Consider the following 23,322-nt stretch of genomic DNA (forward strand, 5'->3'; position numbering starts at 1 on the left):
AGTACAACAGCTGTGAAGGAGGTGGCAACGCCAGCCACCGATGTGGATCCCAATGTGTTCAAGACGCCATTACCTGCGGGTATTCAACCGATTAAGAGAGAGAATACCGACGAAGATGAGGACCAATCGCCTCCCAGCGGTGCGTTGCCTTTGAAAGCAGAGGAGACGGTAAGCTCTCGATGGTTCAACCCACATGACGGGGACTTCCAATTTGCGTGGGAGAAGGACCTTACTTTGTCACAAAGAACAACAACGCAAGCCAACTGCGCGTCTCCATGCGTTCAAGCCGGGTTGAAAATGAGGTCATTGTCCCCAGGTCTGATCGACAGTCCCACAACACTTGCCCGGCCACCTCCAGCGACTTCTGCTGCCACGGAATTAAGAAAAGCTCCTCGAGGACCGCCAGCAATACTGTTATATGAAAAGGAGAGTAGCAAAGCGTCCGCTTCAGTTCAAGCGCACGAGGCAATTTCTTCAAGCAAAGTACAGCACGATGTTTCAAACAAAAGCGAGAAGCATCAGACTCGCGTGGCAAGTCTGAAGCGGCTGTTGATAACGAGAAGCCGAAGACGACCGCGTCAACACAGGCGGCCGCCGCGAGCGGGCACCAGGGGCTCAACAGTCACGGAACTGATGGTGAGAAGGCGCCTCTGAGCGAGAACCGCCGCCAGAAGAACAACGAGGCGGCCAAGAAGTCACGCGACGCGCGACGCGCCAAGGAAGACAGCGTGGCCGTCAAGTGCGCCCTGCTCGAGGCGGAACACGTCCAGCTGCGCCTCGAAATGGCCTGGCTCAAGAACGAGACGGCCCGGCTCAGGTACCTGCTGTACAGCAGCTAGCCGGCCAGGCCGGTCAGGTACCTGCTGTATAGCAGCTAGCCGGTGAGGCGGGCCAGGAACCTGCTGTACAGCAGCTAGCCCGCCAGGCGGGTCAGGTACCTGTTGTACAGCAGCTAGCCGGCTAGGCGTGTCAGGTACCTGCTGTACAGCAGCTAGCCGGCCAGGCGGGTCAGGAACCTGCTGTGCAGTAGCTTGTGGGCCTGGCGGCTGGTAAGCTATGCTGGATCGCCGCCAGACTCGGATGCAGCGAAGAGCTGAGAGGAAGATCTAGTCACTTCAGATTATTATTATTATCGTCATGAAATGACAAAGGAAACGGCGTTTTCGTCTCGGTTGTTGTTTGTGCTGCACTCACATTGTGCTCCGTATGCGGTGATGTCCGTGTGTTGTTTTAGCATGGGGCATTTTGTTTAAAGTAATGTTGAGTTGCTAGTCGAGCTCGTATGACAGCGGCCTGATGAGTGATAGCATATACATGACAACGTTAGGCACGTGACGAACCAGGATGACATCCAATAAATCAGTTGACAGAGAATCAGTGTCTTACTTATTTCGCTTGCGGCTTTCAACCTGATATCATGAGGTGGAAAATGTGCACGATGTGGAAGATAACTCAAGAATATATTGTTATCTTCAAAACATGTGAACATAACTTGAAACTGTGTGCGCTAAACTTGACAGGTGATCGTAAACAGAAAATACAGCCCTTCGATGAGGTGCTACGCCAATCAAAATCTTTTCAGGCGCTTAACATGCAAAATATGGCATTTGTGCAATAAAACGGGCTAAAATAATAATTCACAGTCCTCCAGGCGCCCTCTTATTTTTCCTATTTTTAAAACGAGCTTCCCGCTATGTCAAATGATCAGATCGACATCTCAGCGCTACGTCTCTCAGATCAGATCTCTGTCTCAGCATCGACCCTTCCAGAGCGACGTTGTTTTTCGATCAGAGTCGATTGCCGTCATGACCTGTGGCGAAGCATTCTCAGATACGTTGCGTATGTGACGCGGGGAGATAAATTCAGGAGCTGCATGACGCATCGGGGCGCTCGAGCGAGTTTTGCTTTTTTAGTTAGGTTGTTGTGTTTTGTTTGTTTTGGTTTGGATGAAACAAATGGGTGGGTCTTCGTTGGCGTGCTGGGTGTTCCGGGCGTCTATGTGTATTTATTTTTAGTGGAAACGAAGCATACAGTGCAAACGGGCTATGGCGTGAGAATTAGGATGAGATGAGAAGACGCTTGTTGCGGTATTGCACGTATGACCACTTGCAAAACATGAGATCGAGAAGCGGCGCCACCAGGGAGGCAAACAAATCTTTTGAGTTTCATACGCCAGAGGACCGAGGCAAAACATTCCGTCACACCAAAACGAAGGTGCATAACCCTGTTGTAGGCAGATCACTCCCAATCATCCTATTCCAGACAGCGGGGAGGAGGGAGGAAGGGGTTAGAACCTGCCCCACCTGTAATCTCGGAAACTATTTGATCGATCATGAAGACCAAACGGTGGCTAATTTCTCACCATGTGGTATTTTTCCAAATGCTAAGATTTTAGAATAATGGGCCAGATCATATTTTGCGATTTAATTGCTCTAACGACAGTTTTAAGGTAAAATACTGTGTGTGTCTAGGAATGCAAAATAGGGAGACAACAATCGTACTTAAACCGCGTATTTTTATTGAATGCATGCGGAACAAATGCGATGGTGCTCTACCCTGTTATCAAAAAGCAGGCTTCAGCCAAACATTCAGCAGAGGCGGAACTAGCTTGACGACTGGGCTGATAAAAAGGGGAGACCATGCAATTATATAAATATTCTTGGCGACCCCAACGCTGCTGCGCGTTGCAAATCAAGTACGGTGCTCACATAGCGCGGGCATGAGCAACAGCCGTGTGCAGCGATCTGAATGAGGGGGAGTTGGGACACGTCACTTGAGCGGAGCTCATTGCTGCGGCCGTCAGCTGATGGTCCACCGCTGGTGGCAGCGACCCGCCTGTAATGCTCCTTTGTGAAAGCTGCTTAAAAAAGGAGAGGGGTGTGCAGGTTTTGCGAAGGGACACAGCCGAGTTTATCTTCAAACCCATGCAAGCACTATGGTGCTGTGAACTGAGCATGTAGCAAACTCTATATGAATACGTGAAATGAAGGAATGCAGGAATGGAAATGTAGCATTTTGCGCAGAGACACCTCGAGGAAAGATAGACAAAGGGATTTATTTCAGCTGGATTATGAGCCCATAAATAAGAAGGCAGCACTAGCCTTCTTCCTCGTAGAAAAACCAGGAAAATGAAGATATAGATGCGTTGATATTACAGCAACATGTCTTTATCGAAACGAATACAAGAAGACTGCTATTTGCTTCGATGAAGGCATGTTGCCGAGATATGAACGCATCTATATTTCAATTTTCCTGGTTTGTCTACGCGGAATAAGGTTGTTACCATTGTCTTACTTATGCGTATAATGTTCCTCGCAAATGCACTTAACTTACGTATTTTGCACCATGAACCATTAATACGTATGCGTATGTTGCCTTCCACCTTTCATTTTCACGCAGTAACAGCATCTAAAAAGTGTGTGTCAGAGACCAGTTTCGACCAGTAAAGGGAGCAGTACACGGAGACCATGCCCATTAACAGAAGCTTTCCGCAGACGGGCGTGGAGATGAGCCCGTTAACGTCCGCTCATGTTTTTAACGTGCGATCATGGAAATTAAACCATGCTATTGGTCCATTAGCTAAGCGTTTCTGAATCATATTCGTGAAGCTGGATCATTGGTGTTGTACCAACACACCAACATGCCAACATGCGCACAATTCGCTCGGATGACGCTAAGATACAAGTCCTCGACAAGCCGGGTTACTGTGTTCACACGCCATACAAGTGATACGAATAATGAGATGGCTGGTCCCCGGCCTGTTAGCCATTCAATGCCGGAAATTAACACAGAGCCACGCAAAGTGAACCCAAGTAGAACCCACTGTGCGCCCACCCGCTCTGCGCCCAGGCTGGCCTGGAACCCACCACACCTGGGCCGAGAGGGCAGATGCGGGGGCTATTATTCCCTGTCCATTGAATGACGGTCAAGTGGTTTTATAATGGGGTCAATGGCAATTTAGGCAAGCGTCCCGGGCGCACCCACAGCCGCAAGCTCTGGGATGCCACTCGCTGCTGGGGCTGAAACTCTGCGTGAACCTGCGCTAATCACATGCCTCTCGTTCTTTCTGTAAATATATGGATATCGGTCACTTTGGACGAGCTTTAGACGAGCTGCTCGCAACGAGCCTGCTTTGTGAGGACTTGGATCCCTAGTATGCTGGTGCGATAACAATGATCATGCTTACCCGATATGATTCAGAAACACTTCTACTGACGGCTCAAATTAATTTTTATAGCCATCCATTGAAATAAACCAGAATAGCAGCGTAAAAATAGAACACTTGCCAAGAGCATGACGCATTCCAAGATGCATTCCTGTGATATCAGACGAATGTCAAATGAGTCACTCTTAAAGCATCATAACCTAATATTTAGAGATTGCCATGCAGTTTGAAGCAAGCTGTTTTAACAAAAATAAATGGTTCTGTTGCGTGGCACCCTGAAATTTCATTATCAAAGAGAGTGTTCCACATTTGTTTGTAACTTTGAACTGAAATATACATATTGAAGACCATTCGCTGCAATTCACTGCCCTGTCCTTCTTTAGACCTAAACTCGTCTAGCTTTCGAGGTATACGCCCGTGAAGATGTCGCACTGTTTCGGGGAAACTTTTGCAAGGTCACCCAGGCATCCATGACGTCATGATAATGCCGTTTAAATCATGCTATTCCATCAGCCATGCGGCGATCAGGGCCAAGAAATACATCATTTTCAAATCGCTCATATCTGGTGTTTGTGAGCAAGATTTCCAAATATAACTGCCACCAATTGGCTCCCAATGAATGCTGTGCAAGGTACAATAACGTAATGAATGACGTATTGAGGAGCATATCTATTAAACAGAGAAATTGTGTTGTCTAGAGCAGTCTTTTCCACCTGAAAATATACCAACAGTCATTAGAGCGTATTTTTTCGTACCTGACGCTTGTTTGGATATGTTTACATGGGGGAGCATTCCCTTAAGTAACCACGCATGAACAGAATTAGCTGTCCATGCCATAAGCCTTTCAACCCGTTAAAAATGAATAGCGTCAATAACCCTCCAAAATAACCGACTAGACCAATCAATATCCTGTTGGAGAAAAAAAAACCATCAAATTGTGTAAGGTGTAAGATATTTGGCCGAGTAGCGAATCGCAGGCACAAATGAAAAAAGACCAACACGCTCTTTCATGCAAACTTGAAATTGTTTCAAACGTATAGTATCATACCGGTAAAAATGCAACGAACGTTCGCGTAGCTTTCATGTACCATTTCCAAACCAGACAACGCTTTTCTGGCTGAATAACAATATTGCTACTGCCCAAATAAATCGGGGGGGGGGAGGGGGCGGGGGGCGGAAAGGATGGCGTAGCTAGTTCACTCTTTAAGGCAAAAACCGGCTCGACGCTCGTTATGGTTTGCATTGGTTGATCACTAACGCTTAATGAAATGTCGATGTTAGCGGTTAGAGTGTAAGGGTGCGACACAATTTATAAGCTAGGGGAAGAAGTTGGTTTTGCCAGTTTCTTCTGCTTAAATCTAAACGTCTACGCCATACTGCACCACGCACGACACAAAGGCGTACAGTGACAAAACGTTGGAAGCGCTCTAGAAGACGGGCTGTTCAAATGTGAATGTGCAAAAGACACCAATTGCATATGAAAGAGCTCGGGGAGGTGACCGACAAGCTAAGAGCCGACACCAACACCAACCAAATTGGACACGGTAGGAGCGAAGTGATCGCTAGGTTTAAGATGATAGCGATGAATTGAGACAGGACAGAACAACTTAATGGCGCCTCAGCCGCCTTTGCGCTTCTGCAGCATGCGCGACACTCAGTTTCCCCCAAACACTTTCTACCACGGCTATCACGGGAATAGCAATCTGGTATTTCTACTGTCGTGCCATCTCGAGACGGCTTCCTGCCTTTGCAATCAGACGCTTTGCTTCGTGAATATCGCTTCACGTGCTGTGCACAAGAAGGCTAGAATCCGAGATTGGGGCAATGATCTTGAAGCTTCCATCAAGTGCTTCTGTTAGTCCGCAAGTATTATGGTAAAAACCATCATCTTCACAGCTACCCAACAATGCTCTCAAGTGCAGTGTAGGCCATGCTCACGGGGAATTAATTTGAAAAGCTCTCACTTGAAATGTTTGGTGGTAATAGAAAAAAACTAGGCATCCGATGCCCCCCCGCGCCCACAGACAGGTTAACTGTCGCTCTGATAGGGTGTCGATACGACCACCGACGATTTATTGACGATATCTCTCCGGGAGGTCATGCAATCGCGCCCAAAACTTTCAGTGGAGTATGGGAATTTCATTGCACGTGTTTTGACACCGACAATGTGTCGATAGCTTCTCCGATTTTGGAGCAGCGGCAATTTTTGAGGAGCACCGCATGGCGATCTAAGCCCAGCGTGGGCGGCCAGCGTCAACCGACATTGCCGCGCACTACGCGCCGATGCTGGAACCTTAACGAAGCTTTACATCAAGAATATATGGTCGACACATAGCACTATACACGAGTGTGCTCAAAATCGAACAAGAAACACGCTTGATCAGGTTTTGGTAAAATGCGTGGCCTCGCGTGCACGAGGTTATAGAGCAGGAAAAGTGTCGTTATCGGGAAAATGGCATGCCATACAATCTGACATGGCATAATGGGGTCAATTACTGACGTAGCAACTTAAAGCCTATCGCCATTTGTGGGATGTAATTAGGAATACCGTTTCGTATCTTCTGCTAAACTCGATTTTTCTTAGTTTGGAAACGGCATTTGAGGGGGCGTATCGACCCCCCTTTTATATATATATATATATATATATATATATATATATATATATATATATATATACACATCAGTATCAGTCCGCGTTATAAAAAACGGTGAATCAGAGCAAGGGTTAATGCTCATCACCCGATTTCGCATGCTCTCACCAAAAACCGAAATGCAACATATTACTGACCACAGGCAGGGCTTGAACGGTGCCCAGCAAGAGGAGAAGGTGGAGGTGGAGGTGACTCGATCGCCTGTGTTTCACCGGTTGGGAGTCGGCGCTCCTGACCCGTTGCGCCATGTCGGCGGCCTTGTCCGAGATTGTTTCACCGGGCTATATAACACGCCAGGCGGCGGCTAACAGGCATCAGTTTTCCAGAGGAACAGTCAGCAGTCACATCTCGTCAAACCAGTCCGCCAACATGAAGGTATAATGCCTGCACAAGCTGTTTGACATCACCATAACCAAAAAGATATCTACAGCCATCTTGATGAGCTTGATGCATGCTAAACTGCTATTATACAGCAAACCGAAAATACGTACATCTTAGGCCCAAAATACGCAATTAGTGACAAGTGGAATCCTCAGCTCTTATTGGCACAGCAAAATATTAAAGTTGTCAGTTTAATGAATGTCTTTTTCGTTGTTCCTTTTGGATTGCAGAGCAAAACAAACGGCACTAAGCTGATGCGTAAAATGTCATCGGAATGTTTGTTTTTTCAGGTCCTGTTTGTGTTTGTCGTGGTGCTGGCCCTGGCCACCGCCAGCGATCTCCGTCGCTACGGAGGAGAGCAGGAGGAGGAGGAGGACAGCGACCACACCCCCTACCAGTTCAGCTACTCTGTCGACGACGAAGACACCGTGTTCTCCCAGAGTGAGGAGGGCGACGACGAGGGAGACGTCACCGGAGAGTACTCTGTCAACCTGCCCGACGGCCGCGTCCAGACAGTCAGGTACTTCGGCGACAACGACGACGGCTACGCGGCCGAGGTCAGCTACGAGGGCGAGGCCCAGTACCCTGAGGACCAGTCGTACCAGGCCGAGGAACGCGAGGAGGAGGAGGGGGAGGAGGAAGAAGAAGAGGAGGAAGAGGAGGAGGAGGAGGAGCTTGTTCCCATCTATGCTTACCGGCCAGTGTATAACTAGTCAGTGCATTTGCTTGCAGCAGTCTATGGTCAGTAAGATTATATTTATTTCGTGTTATATTGACACCATTTTTGTCCAGTTGTCAGCGCATAATTGTAGATAGGTCCATTTCAGCCATACTCGAGTGTCGTATTTTGTCATGTCTTTTCCGCACTTTGCGACGAAATACAAAGAATATGTAAACTGCGAACATTTTGTATACATGATGTAAGTAAGAATGGCCTTCAGATCCCGCTTTCTACTAACTATGAGCTTTTATGTTGTAAGCATTCAGCCCTCATTATGTCAGCAGATGCTGCTAAGTAGACACACATCCATTTAGATATACACAATGTGCATATGTATGCTATATATGCACATGCATGCGTACATTATCATGTTGGCATACCTTGACGGACCTTTTCCCTTTATGCTCAAAGGAAAATCATCTTTCCACACGTAAAAGGCAAGAACGACCACAGAATAGACATTGTTGTTGATTATGGCAATAAGGAAATATGTAACTTACCTGTAAAGCTGCAAACGACATCCCACACACTACATTGGTGTATCCATGACCCTCTCACGACGCCTGCCAATGCACTTGCGTGACGGGACACCTCTGGAGCACGTGCAACATGAATATGAAAGGACATTAACCCGGCAACAGCTGACGGACACCATTGACATTCTGCAGATGTGCCATGATAGAATACGCCTTAAATATTGGGTCATTCAATATGACAACAAGATCTCTAACTTTCTGTTGAGAAACAGCCCTAATAAACCCGTCGAGCTCCAATGCACCTATGACAGTGTCTTAATCTATAGGCAATTACCAATTATAACCAAAATTTATGCAGGTCTAAGCAGACAAAGTGTTGCAAAATTTTCCAGCTATTAGGTGGTGAGCGGTAGTCTCTGTATATATCATTGTGGCCATGTCTTTGTGGTGTTGTCATTATGGGTGAATTTTACACTCATTCAAGTAACGTCAGGAATTTTTGTCTTCTTTGTACTAAAATATGTTCCAGTGATAGTCATACACACCTTTCATCCTTGTAAACACAAATATTATTACTCGTGCCATTATTATCCCCCAACGATGTGACAATGTCTCGAAATGTTAGGATGTACAGACATCGACGAAATTATAAGTGATTTTATACCAGCAATCCTTTATCGTGACGATATCGCCAAGTCAAAGGACTGAAACCTCGAACGATGCATCAAAACGCTTATCAATGCGGAATCGCGGCAATCTTTTTTATCGCGCGCTCGGGTGAGGGGTAAAATTAACACGCCCTCCTAAAGGTTTTTCCAGAAAGGTTTCCGAACGGCGCGGCGTAACCATACCAAATTTTCCATAGATGTAGACAAGTGTATCATTCGGTATTAGGAACTTAGATGCACCTTGTAAGGTTGCTGACTTACGGCAGGTCAATGTGAGACGATGGATTCTGCGAAGTCAATTTCTAGGGAATCGCCCAATCTGATGCAACAGCGGGATGTTAGACGAAGTAACACACTTCAGAGATACTTTCTTAGGTAGCACAACAATTAAATGAACAAGCTGAACTGACCTCAGGTCATTTTTAAAAAAATTGGATCAAGGTAAAAAACAATCTGTTTTATTACTCTAGGGCCTTCTGTATGGGGTAGTTTCTGGTGCCAACTTCAGATTCATTAATAACAGAAAACCGTTATAAATTTTCCATGTACTTCTGAAGGTCAGAATAGGTTACTGACCTAAAATGACCCAGGTCAACGTTCTATTTTTAGGAACATGCTGCCAAGCGTTATCTCTGCCGTTTATTCAAACGCAAAGCTCAAAGCAGTCTTGTATGATTTTGGTCACCATGGTCTTTTAAAGATCCAGCAAGGTCACTGACCTGAAATGAGCATGATACATTTGGCCTAGAACGGATATCTAGGTTCTGGGGACACTTTAGAGACCAACCCGGAGATCAACCTTGTTTGACCTTATTTGAGCCCAAGGTCATGACCTAGGAACCTCAAACTTTGACCTAAGTGAGTTCAGGTACAGGCAAATACACCCTGTGAATTTATTGTCTCCAGCTCTCTTAGTTCCTGAGATCTCAGGGGGGTCAAAGTGATCCCACCCGAGCGAAGGGTATCCAACCGGCCACCCGGGCGCGTGGTAATCAAGCATACAGAAAGGAAAAAAATATATACCCCTCTATATCAATATAAATATCCTATACGTGAATATGAATACACACACATGTATGCATATATATATATATATATATATATATATATATATATATATATATATATATATGTGTGTGTGTGTGTATGCATGTATGTATAGATATTCGTGGATGTATCTCAAAATGCTGCATAAAGTTTGAGAAGTGCCCTTGTATTTTTAACTCTATTCATGTACGTACCAAGACGGGATGTTCTGGGAACACAGCTGGATCTCGATCCCTTCACATTTTGCACCACAACCGAACACCCAAACCGTGAAAGCAAAAACTTCATGGGCTGTTTTCCATTCAAACCTCAGAGAGAATTGTGCATGGCTGGAGGAGGGGGAAGAAGAGGAGGAAGAGCAGAATCTCCATCTATGCTCAAGTCTGAGGCACAACTGGTCATTGCTGGTGCATTTGTGTGAAGCTCTCTCCATATTTTTCGAATGTCAAAGGATGACGTTTTAGTCAAAGATCTAAGTTACGATATTGGCGGGATTAAGTGTATTTTTGCCTGATTTTGCACTTCATATGTTTGTGCAATGCTGTGATGATATCCGGGTAATCAGGCGCGCCCATTACTTTACCACATCACGTTCGGTCCGCTTTCTTGTCATGGAACACACACCATGTCATGAAAAATGTCATACAAACTGTCAATGAAACATGTTTCGTGACAGTTTCACAGACAGTTTCATGAAACATGCTTTATAGACAGTTTGTGTGATATTTTTCATGACATTGCGTGTGTTCCATGACAAGAAAGCGGACCGAACGTGATGTGGTAAAGTAATGGGCGCGCCTGATTACCCGGATATCATCACAGGATTGCACAAATATATGAAGTGAAAAACCAGGCATAAACAAAAACACTTCAGCTCGTCAATATCGTAAATTAGATCTTTGACTGAAACGTCATCCTTTGTCATTCTAAAAATATGGAGAGGGCTTCACACAAATGCACCAGCAATGACTAGTTGTGCCTCAGACTTGAGCATAGATGGAGATTCTGCTCTTCCTCCTCTTCTTCCCCCTCCTCCAGCCATGCACAATTCTTTCTGAGGTTTGAATGGAAAATAGCCCATGAAGTTTTTGCGCTTACGGTTTGGGCGTTCGGTTGTGGTGCAAAATGTGAAGGGATCGAGATCCAGCTGTGTTTCCAGAAGCATCCCGTCTTGGTACGTACATGAATAGTTAAAAATACATGGGCACTTCTCAAACTTTATGCAGCATTTTGAGATAAATCTACGGATATATTATATATATATATATATATATATATATATATATATATATATATATATATATATATATATGTGTGTGTGTGTGTGTGTGTGTGTATATATATTTGTGTGTGTGTGTTCATATTCACATATCGAATATCTATATTTATATAGAGGAATATATATATTTTTTCCTTTCTGCACGCTTGATTACCACGCGCCCGGTTGGCCGGTTGGATACCCTTCGCTCGGGTGAGAGCAATTTGACCCTCCTGAGATCTCAGGAACTAAGAGAGCTAGAGACGATGAATTCACATAGTGTATTTGCCTGTACCTGAACTCACTTAGGTCAAAGTTTGAGGTTCCCAGGTCAAGACCCTCGGATCAAATTAGGTCAAACAAGGTTAACCTCCGGATTGGTCTCTAAAGTGCCCTAGAACCAAGATACCCGCTCCATGCAAAAGGTCACATGCTCATGTCAGGTCAGTGACCTAGCTGGATCTTTAAAAGACCATGGTGACCAAAATCATACAAGGCTGCTTTGAGCTTTGCATTTGAATAAACGGGAAAGATAACGCTTGGCAGCATGTTCTTAAAAACAAAACGTTGACCTCGGTCATTTTAGGTCAGTGACCTATTCTGACCTTCCATAAGTACATGGGAAATGCATGATGGTTTACTGTTATTAATGAATTCGAAATTAGCACCAGAAAATACCCCATGCAGCAAGTCATAGAGTAATAAAACAGATTGTTTTTTTACCTTCATCTGATTGAAAAAACTGACCTGAAGGCTGGAATTTATTCATTTAATTGTTGTTCTACCTAAGAAAGTATATCCATACCCTTCTTAAAACCAAAGCTCCTCTAGTTTTTAAGGTACACGACCGCGAAAATGTGCTGACTCCTTCGGGGAGACTATTCAAGGTCACCCAGGCATCTATGAAGCCATAATAATGTCATTAAAATATTGCCATCCCACTGGCCACATGACGACCGAGGCTAAGCAAAACATAAATGTCGGGTCGTTCATATCCGGCGTTCGTGAGCACGGTTCCCAGGTATAACGGGAGACGATTTGGTTGTCAGTGAATGTTGTGCAAGGTTCGATGACATAATCATATAATGATGTATTGAGAAGCATATTTACTAAACAGAGAAGCTGGAGAAACTGTGTTATCTAGAGCGGTTCTTTTCACTTAAAACGACACGTGAACGTTTGCTGCTCTCCACCCGGTTTAATGGCTGGCGCAAAATAAATTACCATGCTGGTGGTAAGGATGAGTAGTAATGAACGAGTTGAAAGAAGTTGGCTTAGCCGGGAACCGGTATTTAAGCCTCGTCAGCGTACTGCGTCAGGCAAGACACACAGGCATACAGGGGCAGACGGCTGGGAAAATTCCAAGAAGACGAGCTGGCTAAATGGGAATAAGTTGAAAACACCGATTAGATTACGCGGATGATGATAGGAGATTGAGACAGGTTTAAACTATTCTAGAAGAAATGGGCGTTACACACTTTGCTCCATTTGGCGCCATGGCCGCCTTTGCGCTTCCGCAACATGCACGATACTCAGTTTCCTCAAAAGGGATGGTTCCACGGGTTTTCACTGGAATGACGCTGTGTTATTTTCCACTCCTGTTCCGGATCGAGGACGATTTTTGTCTTCGCCAGATCATTCCTCACAATGAGATACTACGCTTGGCGATATCGCTTTCAGCGTTCCGCAGAGGGGGCTTGTCGCCCGAGAGCTAGGTGAAGATCTTGATGTTTCCATGAGGTGTTTGCGATGGTCCGTAAGTACTACTGTAAGAACGCACAGTCCGCCACATGGTCACATGGACGCCTGTGTACCCCTGACGGTGCTGCAGGTGGGATATATTGTCTTCGGTCCAACATTATGATACGAAACAAACCAGCTTCTCAGACTTGCGGAGAATAGCTTGGTGATCGCAACGAGCTATCCACAGTGAACTGCGCAGCGTCGGCAGATCTTCACAGTTACGATGGAGAACCGGGTGCGATGTAAATCGTGATGAGGTAGAGAAAGCACTTCCGCGAGTGCAGCGTTAGTTGTGCTAGCGAGGAATAAATGTGGAACGCTCTAATTAGAAAAAAGGCTTGAGTGACGGCATCGAAAAACCAGACACCCGAACGCCCCTGCCCAAAGACGGGTTGATGCCTATTTATCATTGCCTACTTAATTATAATCCTAATATATAATAAATATAATCCCAATATCATTGCTTATCACTGCCTAATGCCTATTTATCATTGTGCACGCTCTCGCTTAAATCTAAGTTGTAAAAAACAACCAGTCACAGGCAGCGGTCAAACATTGCCCAGCGGGTGGTGGAGGCGGAGGGGACACGCCCGCGCCCAGTTCACCGCTTCGGAGTCGGCGCTTAAGGCCCGTTGCGCCATCTGAGTGGCCTTGTCCGGGATGGTATCGCCGAACTATATAATTCGCCAGGTGGCGGCTAACAGGCATCAGTTTCCCAGACGAACAGTCAGCATTCACACCTATCAAACCAGACCACCAACATGAAGGTATAATGCCTGCACAGGCTGTTCGACATCGTCACGAGAAATAGGTTTCAAGCCGCCATCTTGATAAGTTTTATGCATGCTAAATTGTTACCCATGACCAACTGAAAGAGTGTTCTGTCTAAATACATGGTAATGAGTTTGTTTTTTCAGGTCCTGTTTGTGTTTGCCGTGGTGCTGGCCCTGGCCACCGCCAGCGATCTCCGTCGCTACGGAGGAGAGCAGGAGGAGGAGGAGGACAGCGACCACACCCCATACCAGTTCAGCTACTCTGTCGACGACGAAGACACCGTGTTCTCCCAGAGTGAGGAGGGCGACGACGAGGGAGACGTCACCGGAGAGTACTCTGTCAACCTGCCCGACGGCCGCGTCCAGACAGTCAGGTACTTCGGCGACAACGACGACGGCTACGCGGCCGAGGTCAGCTACGAGGGCGAGGCCCAGTACCCTGAGGACCAGTCGTACCAGGCTGAGGAACGCGAGGAGGAGGAGGAGGAGGAGGAGGAGGAGGAGGAGGAGGAAGAAGAAGAAGAGGAGGAAGAGGAGGAGGAGCTGGTTCCCATCTATGCTTACCGGCCAGTGTACAACTAGTCAATGCAATGCTTGCAGCAGTATGTATGCATGTCGTGTTCTCTTTTTCCTGTTTTCGTGAAGTTGCAAGTGCATATTTGGAGATATGTTGATATGCAACCACGCTCGTGAGTCGTATTATGCCATGTCTTGTTCACACTTTGTTATGGAATATAACCAATGCCTAAATCTACGAGCACTTTTGTTCTCTAATATGACTCGGCAATGACCTGCAGATCCTGATTGCTACACACTGAGTCCTTATGTTAAAAACAGCCAGTTTTTACATGCGACCAGATACTGGTGGATATGTAATTGGAAGCACTTTGGGAAGTGCCGTTGCGTTTTTGGTTGCAGATGTGCTGCTTAAAACGAGATACCTAATTAAACACAGCTGATTTTTTTTATTGACATTACATTGCACCCGGAATACAAAAGTCACATTTTCATAAGCTATGTATCATCAATGCTTAGACAGACTGGCACTTGGCTGTTGCAGAAGGAGGAAGAGGAGGAAGCGGAGAAGAGGAGAATGGGGGGGGGGGGAGGAAAAGAAGAGAAAGTGGGGGCGGAAGGAGGGGAGCACGCGGAAAGGAGAAGGGCGAGGAAAAGATAGGGCATGGGGCCGGGCCTCCCCTTCGGCCCGAAGGGGTCCATAATGGGCACGTTAGAGGCCCTTAACAGACCGAACAGACGCGGTTTTCCGACACAAAACGCAACAAAATTGGACGTCTTTGAGCATCCAGGCGACCACGAACCGTTGCAAGCCAAAGACAGAGGGCCCATGAGCAAACGAAAATAATTCTTCGTTCGTGAAGAGTGGTGATTGACGAAATTGTAAGGCTCATTTACGTCGTCCAGAGGCCCTACACTGTTGCCGGATTCTCCATGTGTTCGTTCGCAGAGAATATTCGATCGCAACTGAATAACCAACCTTCGACACACTCGATCGTTCGGGTGTCCTCCACATTCGGTCTTCGGCACTTCTTATCTGCTTGGATTCCTCTACGCTTGTGCCAAGGGCCCCATCTGTTAATCACTCGAGCGCACCAGGTTGCTCGGGGGCCCTCCATATTGTATTCAGACACTTTAATTTGCCTTGAGAGCCATACGCTCTTGCTGGAGGCCAATCTGGTTCTGTTTGGGTTCTGGAAACAGTGCACCGATTAGCACGACACCCCTCGACAAGCTGAAGTCCAACAAGTAAGTTGGGCTGTCCGCTACGGTGGCAATGTCGCACGCCAGCTTGGCAGCGACTCTTACGTCATGCAAACGCGTCGTAACGCGATGAAATGATGTCGTATTGAGAGGCATGTCTTCTGGTGAAATTGTGTCGTCTAGAAAAATGTTCTGCATTTAAAAACATGCCTATGGTTAGAAGCGAGCTTATTTCGGCATATCTGATGTTTGCCTCCATACTTTTTAACGTGGAACATTTCCTTTAACCTGTCGGGGTACTCTCAGCTGCCCTGGGGACCTGTATATTGGTCTCTGGTTCTTTCCACATATTCATGCACTGACCCTGCCTGTTGCTGGGGCTCTTGTAAGTTAACGCACCGAGGCACTCGATGTTCATGAGAGAGATCTAGATCGATCAAAGGCACCTTTTCTTTTGAGTCATTCGCGGAGGAGCCTTCACTCTTGTCGGTGTATGTTCTGTTAGGCTGTTTGGGGTATTGAGCACACAGGGGTCTGTGCGCCGTCCTATATACTGTAATTCCCTGTAGTCGGCCTATGTGCGCTCAATGCAATGTGCGCTAGGCAAATTAGAAGTATCTGAATGCAATGTGGAGGGCCCCGAACAACCTGGTGTGCCCGAACGGTTAATAGATGGGGCCCCCTGGCAACAGCGTAGAGCAATCCAAGTAGATGAGAAGTGCCCGAGACCCAATGCGCGACGCGCCAAGGAAGACAGTGTGGCCGTCAAGTGCGCCCTGTTCGAAGCGGAACACGTCCAGCTGCGCCTCGAAGTGGCCTGGCTCTTATTCACTTCGGATTATTATTATTATCGTCATGGCATGACAAAGCAAACGGCGTTTTCGTTTCGTTGGTGTTTGTGCTGCACTCACATTGTGCTCCGTATGCGGTGATGTCCGTGTGTTGTTTTAGCATGGGGCATTTTGTTTAAAGTAATGTTGAGTTGCTAGTCGAGCTCGTATGACAGCGGTCTGATGAGTGATAGCATATACATGACAACGTTAGGCACGTGACGAACCAGGATGACATCCAATAAATCAGTTGACAGAGAATCAGTGTCTTACCTATTTCGCTTGCGGCTTTCAACCTGATATCATGAGGTGGAAAATGTGCACGATGTGGAAGATAACTCAAGAATATATTGTAATCTTCAAAACATGTGAACATAACTTGAAACTGTGTGCGCTAAACTTGATAGGTGATCGTAAACAGAAAATGCAGCCCTTCGATGAGGTGCTACGCCAATCAAAATCTTTTCAGGCGCTTAACATGCAAGATATGGCATTTGTGCAATAAAACGTGCTAAAATAATAATTCACAGTCCTCCAGGCGCCCTCTTATTTTTCCTATTTTTAAAACGAGCTTCCCGCTATGTCAAATGATCAGACCGACATCTCAGCGCTACGTCTCTCAGATCAGATCTCTGTCTCAGCATCGACCCTTCCGTAGCGACGTTGTTTTTCGACCAGAGTCGATTGCCGTCATGGCCTGTGACGAGGCATTCTCAGATACGTTGCATATGTGACGCGGGGAGATAAATCAGGAGCTGCATGACGCATCGGGGCGCTCGAGCGAGTTTTGCTTTTTTAGTTAGGTTGTTATGTTTTGTTTGTTTTGGTTTGGATGAAACAAATGGGTGGGCGTTCGTTGGTGTTCTGGGTGTTCCGGGCGTCTATGTGTGTTTGTCTTCAGTAGAATCGAAGCATACAGTGCAACCAGCCTATGGCGTGAGAATTAGGATGGGATGGGAGCGCGCTCGTTGCGGTGTTGCATGTATGACCACTTGCAAAACATGGGATAGAGAAGCGGCGCCACCAGGGAGGCAAACAAATCTTTTGAGTTGCATACGCCAGAGGACCGAGACAAAACATTCCGTCACACCAAAACGAAGGTGCATAACCCTGTTGTAGGCAGACCATTCCCAATCATCTATTCCAGACAGCGGGGGGGGGGGGAGGGAGGGGTTAGAACCTGCCCCACCTGTAATCTCGGAAACTATTTGATCGATCATGAAGACCAAACGGTGGCTAATTTCTCACCATGTGGTATTTTTTCAAATGCTAAGATTTTAGAATAATGGGCCAGATCATATTTTGGGATTGAATTGCTCTAACGACAATTTTAATGTAAAAAATACTGTGTGTGTCCAGGAATGCAAAATAGGGAGACAACAATCGTCCTTAAACCGCGTATTTTTATTGAATGCATGCGGAACAAATGCGATGGTGCTCTACCCTGTTATCAAAAAGCAGGCTTCAGCCAAACATTCAGCAGAGGCGGAACTAGCTTGACGACTGGGCTGATAAAAAGGGGAGGCCATGCAATTATATAAATATTCTTGGCGACCCCAACGCTGCTGCGCGTTGCAAATGAAGTACGGTGCTCACAAAGCGTGGGCATGAGCAACAGCCGTGTGCAGCGATCTGAATGAGGGTGAGTTGGGACACTTCACTTAAGCGGAGCTCATTGCTGCGGCCGTCAGCTGATGGTCCACCGCTGGTGGCGACGACCCGCCTGTAATGCTCCTTTGTGAAAGTTGCTTAAAAAAGGAGAGGGGTGTGCAGGTTTTGCAAAGGAACACAGCCGAGTTTGTCTTCAAACCCATGCAAGCACTATGGTGCTGTGAACTGAGCATGTAGCAAACTCTGTATGAATACGTGAAATGAAGGAACGCAGGAATGGAAATGTAGCATTTTGCGCAGAGACACCTCGAGGAAGGATAGACAAAGGGATTTATTTCAGCTGGATTATGAACCCATAAATAAGAAGGCAGCACTAGCCTGCTTCCTCGTAGAAAAACCAGGAAAATGAAGATATAGATGCGTTGATATTTCAGCAACATGTCTTTATCGAAACGAATACAAGAAGACTGCTATTTGCTTCGATGAAAGCATGTTGCCGAGATATGAACGCATCTATATTTCAATTTTTCTGGTTTGTCTACGCGGAATAAGGTTGTTACCATTGTCTTACTTTGGTGTATAATGTTCCTCGCAAATGCACTTAACTTACGTATTTTGCACCATGGACCATTAATACGTATGCGTATGTTGCCTTCCACTTTTCATTTTCACGCAGTAACAGCATCTAAAAAGTGTGTGTCAGAGACCAGTTTCGACCAGTAAAGGGAGCAGTACACGGAGACCATGCCCATTAACAGTGGCTTTCCGCAGACGGGCGTGGAGATGAGCCCGTTAACGTCCGCTCATGTTTTTAACGTGCGATCATGGAAATTAAACCATGCTATTGGTCCATTAGCTAAGCGTTTCTGAATCATATTCGTGAAGCTAGATCATTGGTGTTGTACCAACACACCAACATGCCAACATGCGCACAATTCGCTCGGATGACGCTAAGATACAAGTCCTCGACAAGCCGGGTTACTGTGTTCACACGCCACACAAGTGCTACGAATAATGAGATGGCTGGTCCCCGGCCTGTTAGCCATTCAATGCCGGAAATTAACACAGAGCCCCGCAAAGTGAACCCAAGTAGAACCCACTGTGCGCCCACCCGCTCTGCGCCCAGGCTGGCCTGGAACCCACCACACCTGGGCCGAGAGGGCAGATGCGGGGGCTATTATTCCCTGTCCATTGAATGACGGTCAAGTGGTTTTTATAATGGGGTCAATGGCAATTTAGGCAAGCGTCCCGGGCGCACCCACAGCCGCAGGCTCTGAGACGCCACTCGCTGCTGGGGCTGAAACTCTGCGTGAACTTGCGGTAATCACATGCCTCTCGTTCTTTCTGTAAATCTATGGATATCGGTCACTTTGGACGAGCTTTAGACGAGCTGCTCGCAACGAGCCTGCTTTGTGAGGACTTGGATCCCTAGTATGCTGGTGCGTTAACAATGATCATGCTTACCCGATATGATTCAGAAACACTTCTACTGACGGCTCAAATTAATTTTTATAGCCATCCATTGAAGTAAACCAGAATAGTAGCGTAAAAATAGAACACTTGCCAAGAACATGACGCATTCCAAGATACATTCCTGTGATATCAGACGAATGTCAAATGTGTCACTCTTAAAGCATCATAACCTAATATTTAGAGATTGCCATGCAGTTTGAAGCAAGCTGTTTTAACAAAAATAAATGGTTCTGTTGCGTGGCACCCTGAAATTGCATTATCAAAGACAGTGTTCCACATTTGTTTGGAATTTTGAACTGAAATATACATATTGAAGACAATTCACTGCCCTGTCCTTCTTTAGACCTAAACTCGTCTAGCTTTCGAGGTATACGCCCGTGAAGATGTCGCACTGTTTCGGGGAAACTTTTGCAAGGTCACCCAGGCATCCATGACGTCATGATAATGCCGTTTAAATCATGCTATTCCATCAGCCATGCGGCGATCAGGGCCAATAAAAATATAATTGTCAAATCGCTCATATCTGGTGCTTGGGAGCAAGATTTCCAGATATAACTGCCACCAATTGGCTCCTAATGAATGCTGTGCAAGGTACAATAGCGTAATCAATGACGTATTGAGGAGCATATCTATTAAACAGAGAAATTGTGTTGTCTAGAGCAGTCTTTTCCACCTGAAAATATACCAACAGTCATTAGAGCGTATTTCTTCGTACCTGACGCTTGTTTGGATATCTTTACATGGGGAGCATTCCCTTAAGTAACCACGCATGAACAGAATGAGCTGTCCATGCCATAAGCCTTTCAACCCGTTAAAAATGAATAGCGTCGATAACCCTCCAAAATAACCGATTAGACTAGTCAATATCCTGTTCGAGAAAAAAAAAACATCACATTGCGTAGGGTGTAAGATATTTGGCCGAGTAGCGAATCGCAGGCACGAATGAAAAAAGACCAACACGCTCTTTCATGCAAACTTGAAATTGTTTCAAACGTACAGTATCTTACCGGTAAAAATGCAACGAACGTTCGCGTAGCTTTTATGTACCATTTCTAAACCAGACTACGCTTTTCTGGCTGAATAACAATATTGCTATTGCCCAAATAAATCGTGGGGGGGGGGGGGGGGGCGGAAAGGAATGACGTAGCTAGTTCACTCTTTAACGCAAAAACCGGCTCGACGCTCGTTATGGTTTGCATTGTTTGATCACTAACGCTTAATGAAATGTCGATGTTAGCGGTTAGAGTGTAAGGGTGCGACACAATTTATAAGCTAGGGGAAGAAGCTGGTTTTGCCAGATTCTTCTGCTTGAATCTAAACGTCTACGCCATACCGCACCACGCACGACACAAAGGCGTACAGTGACAAAACGTTGGATGCGTTCTAGAAGACGGGCTGTCCAAGTGAGAATGTGCAGAAAACACGAATTGGATATGGAAGAGCTCGGGGAGGTGACCCACAAGCTGGGAGCCGGCACCAACTCTTGGACACGGTAGGAGCGAAGTGATCGCTAGGTTTAAGATGATAGCGATGAATTGAGACAGGACAGAACAACTTAATGGCGCCTCAGCCGCCTTTGCGTTTCTGTAGCATGCGCGACACTCAGTTTCCCCCAAACACTTTCTACCACGGCTATCACGGGAATAACAGTCTGGTATTTCTACTGTCGTGCCATCTCGAGACGGCTTCCTGCCTTTGCAATCAGACGCTTTGCTTCGTGGATATCGCTTCACGTGCTGTGCACATGAAGGCTGGAATCCGAGATTAAGGCAATGATCTTGAAGCTTCCATCAGGTGCTTCTGATAGTCCGCAAGTATTATGGTAAGAACCATCATCTTCACAGCTACCCAACGATGCTCTCGAGCGCAGTTTAGGCCATGCTCACGGGGAATTGATTGGAAAAGCTCTCACTTGAAATGTTTGCTGGTAATATAAAAAACTAGGCATCCGATGTCCCCCCCCCGCGCCCACAGACAAGTTAACTGTCGCTCTGATAGGGGGTCGATACGACCACCGACGATTTATTGACGATATCTCTCCGGGAGGTCATGCAATCGCGCCCAAAACTTTCAGTGGAGTTTCAGTTTCTGGTTTTCATTGCACGTGTTTTGACACCGACAATGTGTCGATAGCTTCTCCGATTTTGGAGCAGCGGCAATTTTTGAGGAGCACCGCATGGCGATCTAAGCCCAGCGTGGGCGGCCAGCGTCAACCGACATTGCCACAGACTGCACGCTAATACTGGAACCTTAACGAAGCTTTACATCAAAAATATATGGTCGACGCATAGCACTATACACGAATGTGCTCAAAATCGAACAAGAAACACGCTTGATCAGGTTTTGGTAAAATGCGTAGCCTCGTGTGCACGAGGTTATAGAGCAGGAAAAGTGTCGTTATCGGGAAAATGGCATGCCATACAATCTGACATGGCATAATGTGGTCAATTACTGACGTAGCAACTTAAAGGCTATCGCCATTTGTGGGACGTAATTAGGAATACCGTTTCGTATCTTCTGCTACACTCGATTTTTCTTAGTTTGGAAACGCCATTGGAGGGGGGCGTATCGACCCCCCTTATATATATATATATATATATATATATATATATATATATATATATATATATATATATCAGTATCAGTCCGCGCCATAAAAAAACGGTGAATCAGAGCAAGGGTTAATGCTCATCACCCGATTTCGCATGCTCTCACCAAAAACCGAAATGCAACATATAACTGGCCACAGGCAGGGCTTGAACGGTGCCCAGCAAGAGGAGAAGGTAGAGGTGGAGGTGACTCGATCGCGTGTGTTTCACCGGTTAGGAGTCGGCAGCTCCAGACCCGTTGCGCCATGTCGGCGGCCTTGTCCGAGATTGTTTCACCGGACTATATAACACGTCAGGCGGTGGCTAACAGGCATTAGTTTTCCAGAGGAACAGTCAGCAGTCACATCTCGTCAAACCAGTCCGCCAACATGAAGGTATAATGCTTGCACAAGCTGTTTGACATCACCACAACCAAAAAGATATCTACAGCCATCTTGATGAGCTTGATGCATGCTAAACTGCTATTATACAGCAAACCGAAAATACGTACATCTTAGGCCCAAAATACGCAGTAGTGACAAGTGGAATCCTCAGCTCTTGCTGGCACAGCAAAATATTAAAGTTGTCAGTTTAATGAATGTCTTTTTCGTTGTTCCTTTTGGATTGCAGAGCAAAACAAACGGCACTAAGCTGATGCGTAAAATGTCATCGGAAGTGGTTTGTTTTCCAGGTCCTGTTTGTGTTTGCCGTGGTGCTGGCCCTGGCCACCGCCAGCGATCTCCGTCGCTACGGAGGAGAGCAAGAGGAGGAGGAGGACAGCGACCACACCCCCTACCAGTTCAGCTACTCTGTCGACGACGAGGACACCGTGTTCTCCCAGAGTGAGGAGGGCGACGGCGAGGGAGACGTCACCGGAGAGTACTCTGTCAACCTGCCCGACGGCCGCGTCCAGACAGTCAGGTACTTCGGCGACAACGAGGACGGCTACACGGCCGAGGTCAGCTACGAGGGCGAGGCCCAGTACCCTGAGGACCAGTCGTACCAGGCCGAGGACGCGAGGAGGAGGAGGAAGAAGAAGAAGAGGAGGAAGAGGAGGGGGAGGAGGAGCTGGTTCCCATCTACGCTTACCGCCAGTGTACAACTAGTCAGTGCATTTGCTTGCAGCAGTCTATGGTCACGTAAGAATTTTATTTATTTCGTGTTATATTGACAAACAATGACACAGAGCAGTTGGACACCATTTTTGTCCATTGTCAG

General features: G+C 46.3%; 2 protein-coding genes across 2 annotated transcripts; both read left to right on the forward strand.

The window, feature by feature from the left end:
* Positions 1 to 518: 518 nt before the first annotated feature.
* LOC119110543 (cell death specification protein 2) lies at positions 519 to 1,367 on the forward strand (the record flags this gene model as incomplete). The annotated part of the gene is made up of 1 exon (XM_037234412.1): positions 519 to 1,367. A coding segment is annotated over one exon (321 nt), but the record flags the coding sequence as incomplete, so codon positions are not given.
* A 5,779-nt stretch (positions 1,368 to 7,146) lies between these two features.
* On the forward strand, positions 7,147 to 17,090 carry LOC119099349 (adult-specific cuticular protein ACP-20-like). Its single transcript, XM_037222482.1, has 3 exons — positions 7,147 to 7,191; positions 14,028 to 14,352; positions 17,074 to 17,090. Exons 1-3 carry the CDS (start codon positions 7,186 to 7,188, stop codon positions 17,088 to 17,090), a joined length of 348 nt encoding a protein of 115 aa, XP_037078377.1. The 5' UTR covers positions 7,147 to 7,185.
* The last annotated feature ends 6,232 nt before the right edge of the window (positions 17,091 to 23,322 follow it).

Source organism: Pollicipes pollicipes, unplaced genomic scaffold (assembly GCF_011947565.3).
Source record: "Pollicipes pollicipes isolate AB1234 unplaced genomic scaffold, Ppol_2.1 Scaffold_2555;HRSCAF=2994_pilon_pilon_pilon, whole genome shotgun sequence".
NCBI classification, from domain to species: domain Eukaryota; kingdom Metazoa; phylum Arthropoda; class Thecostraca; order Pollicipedomorpha; family Pollicipedidae; genus Pollicipes; species Pollicipes pollicipes.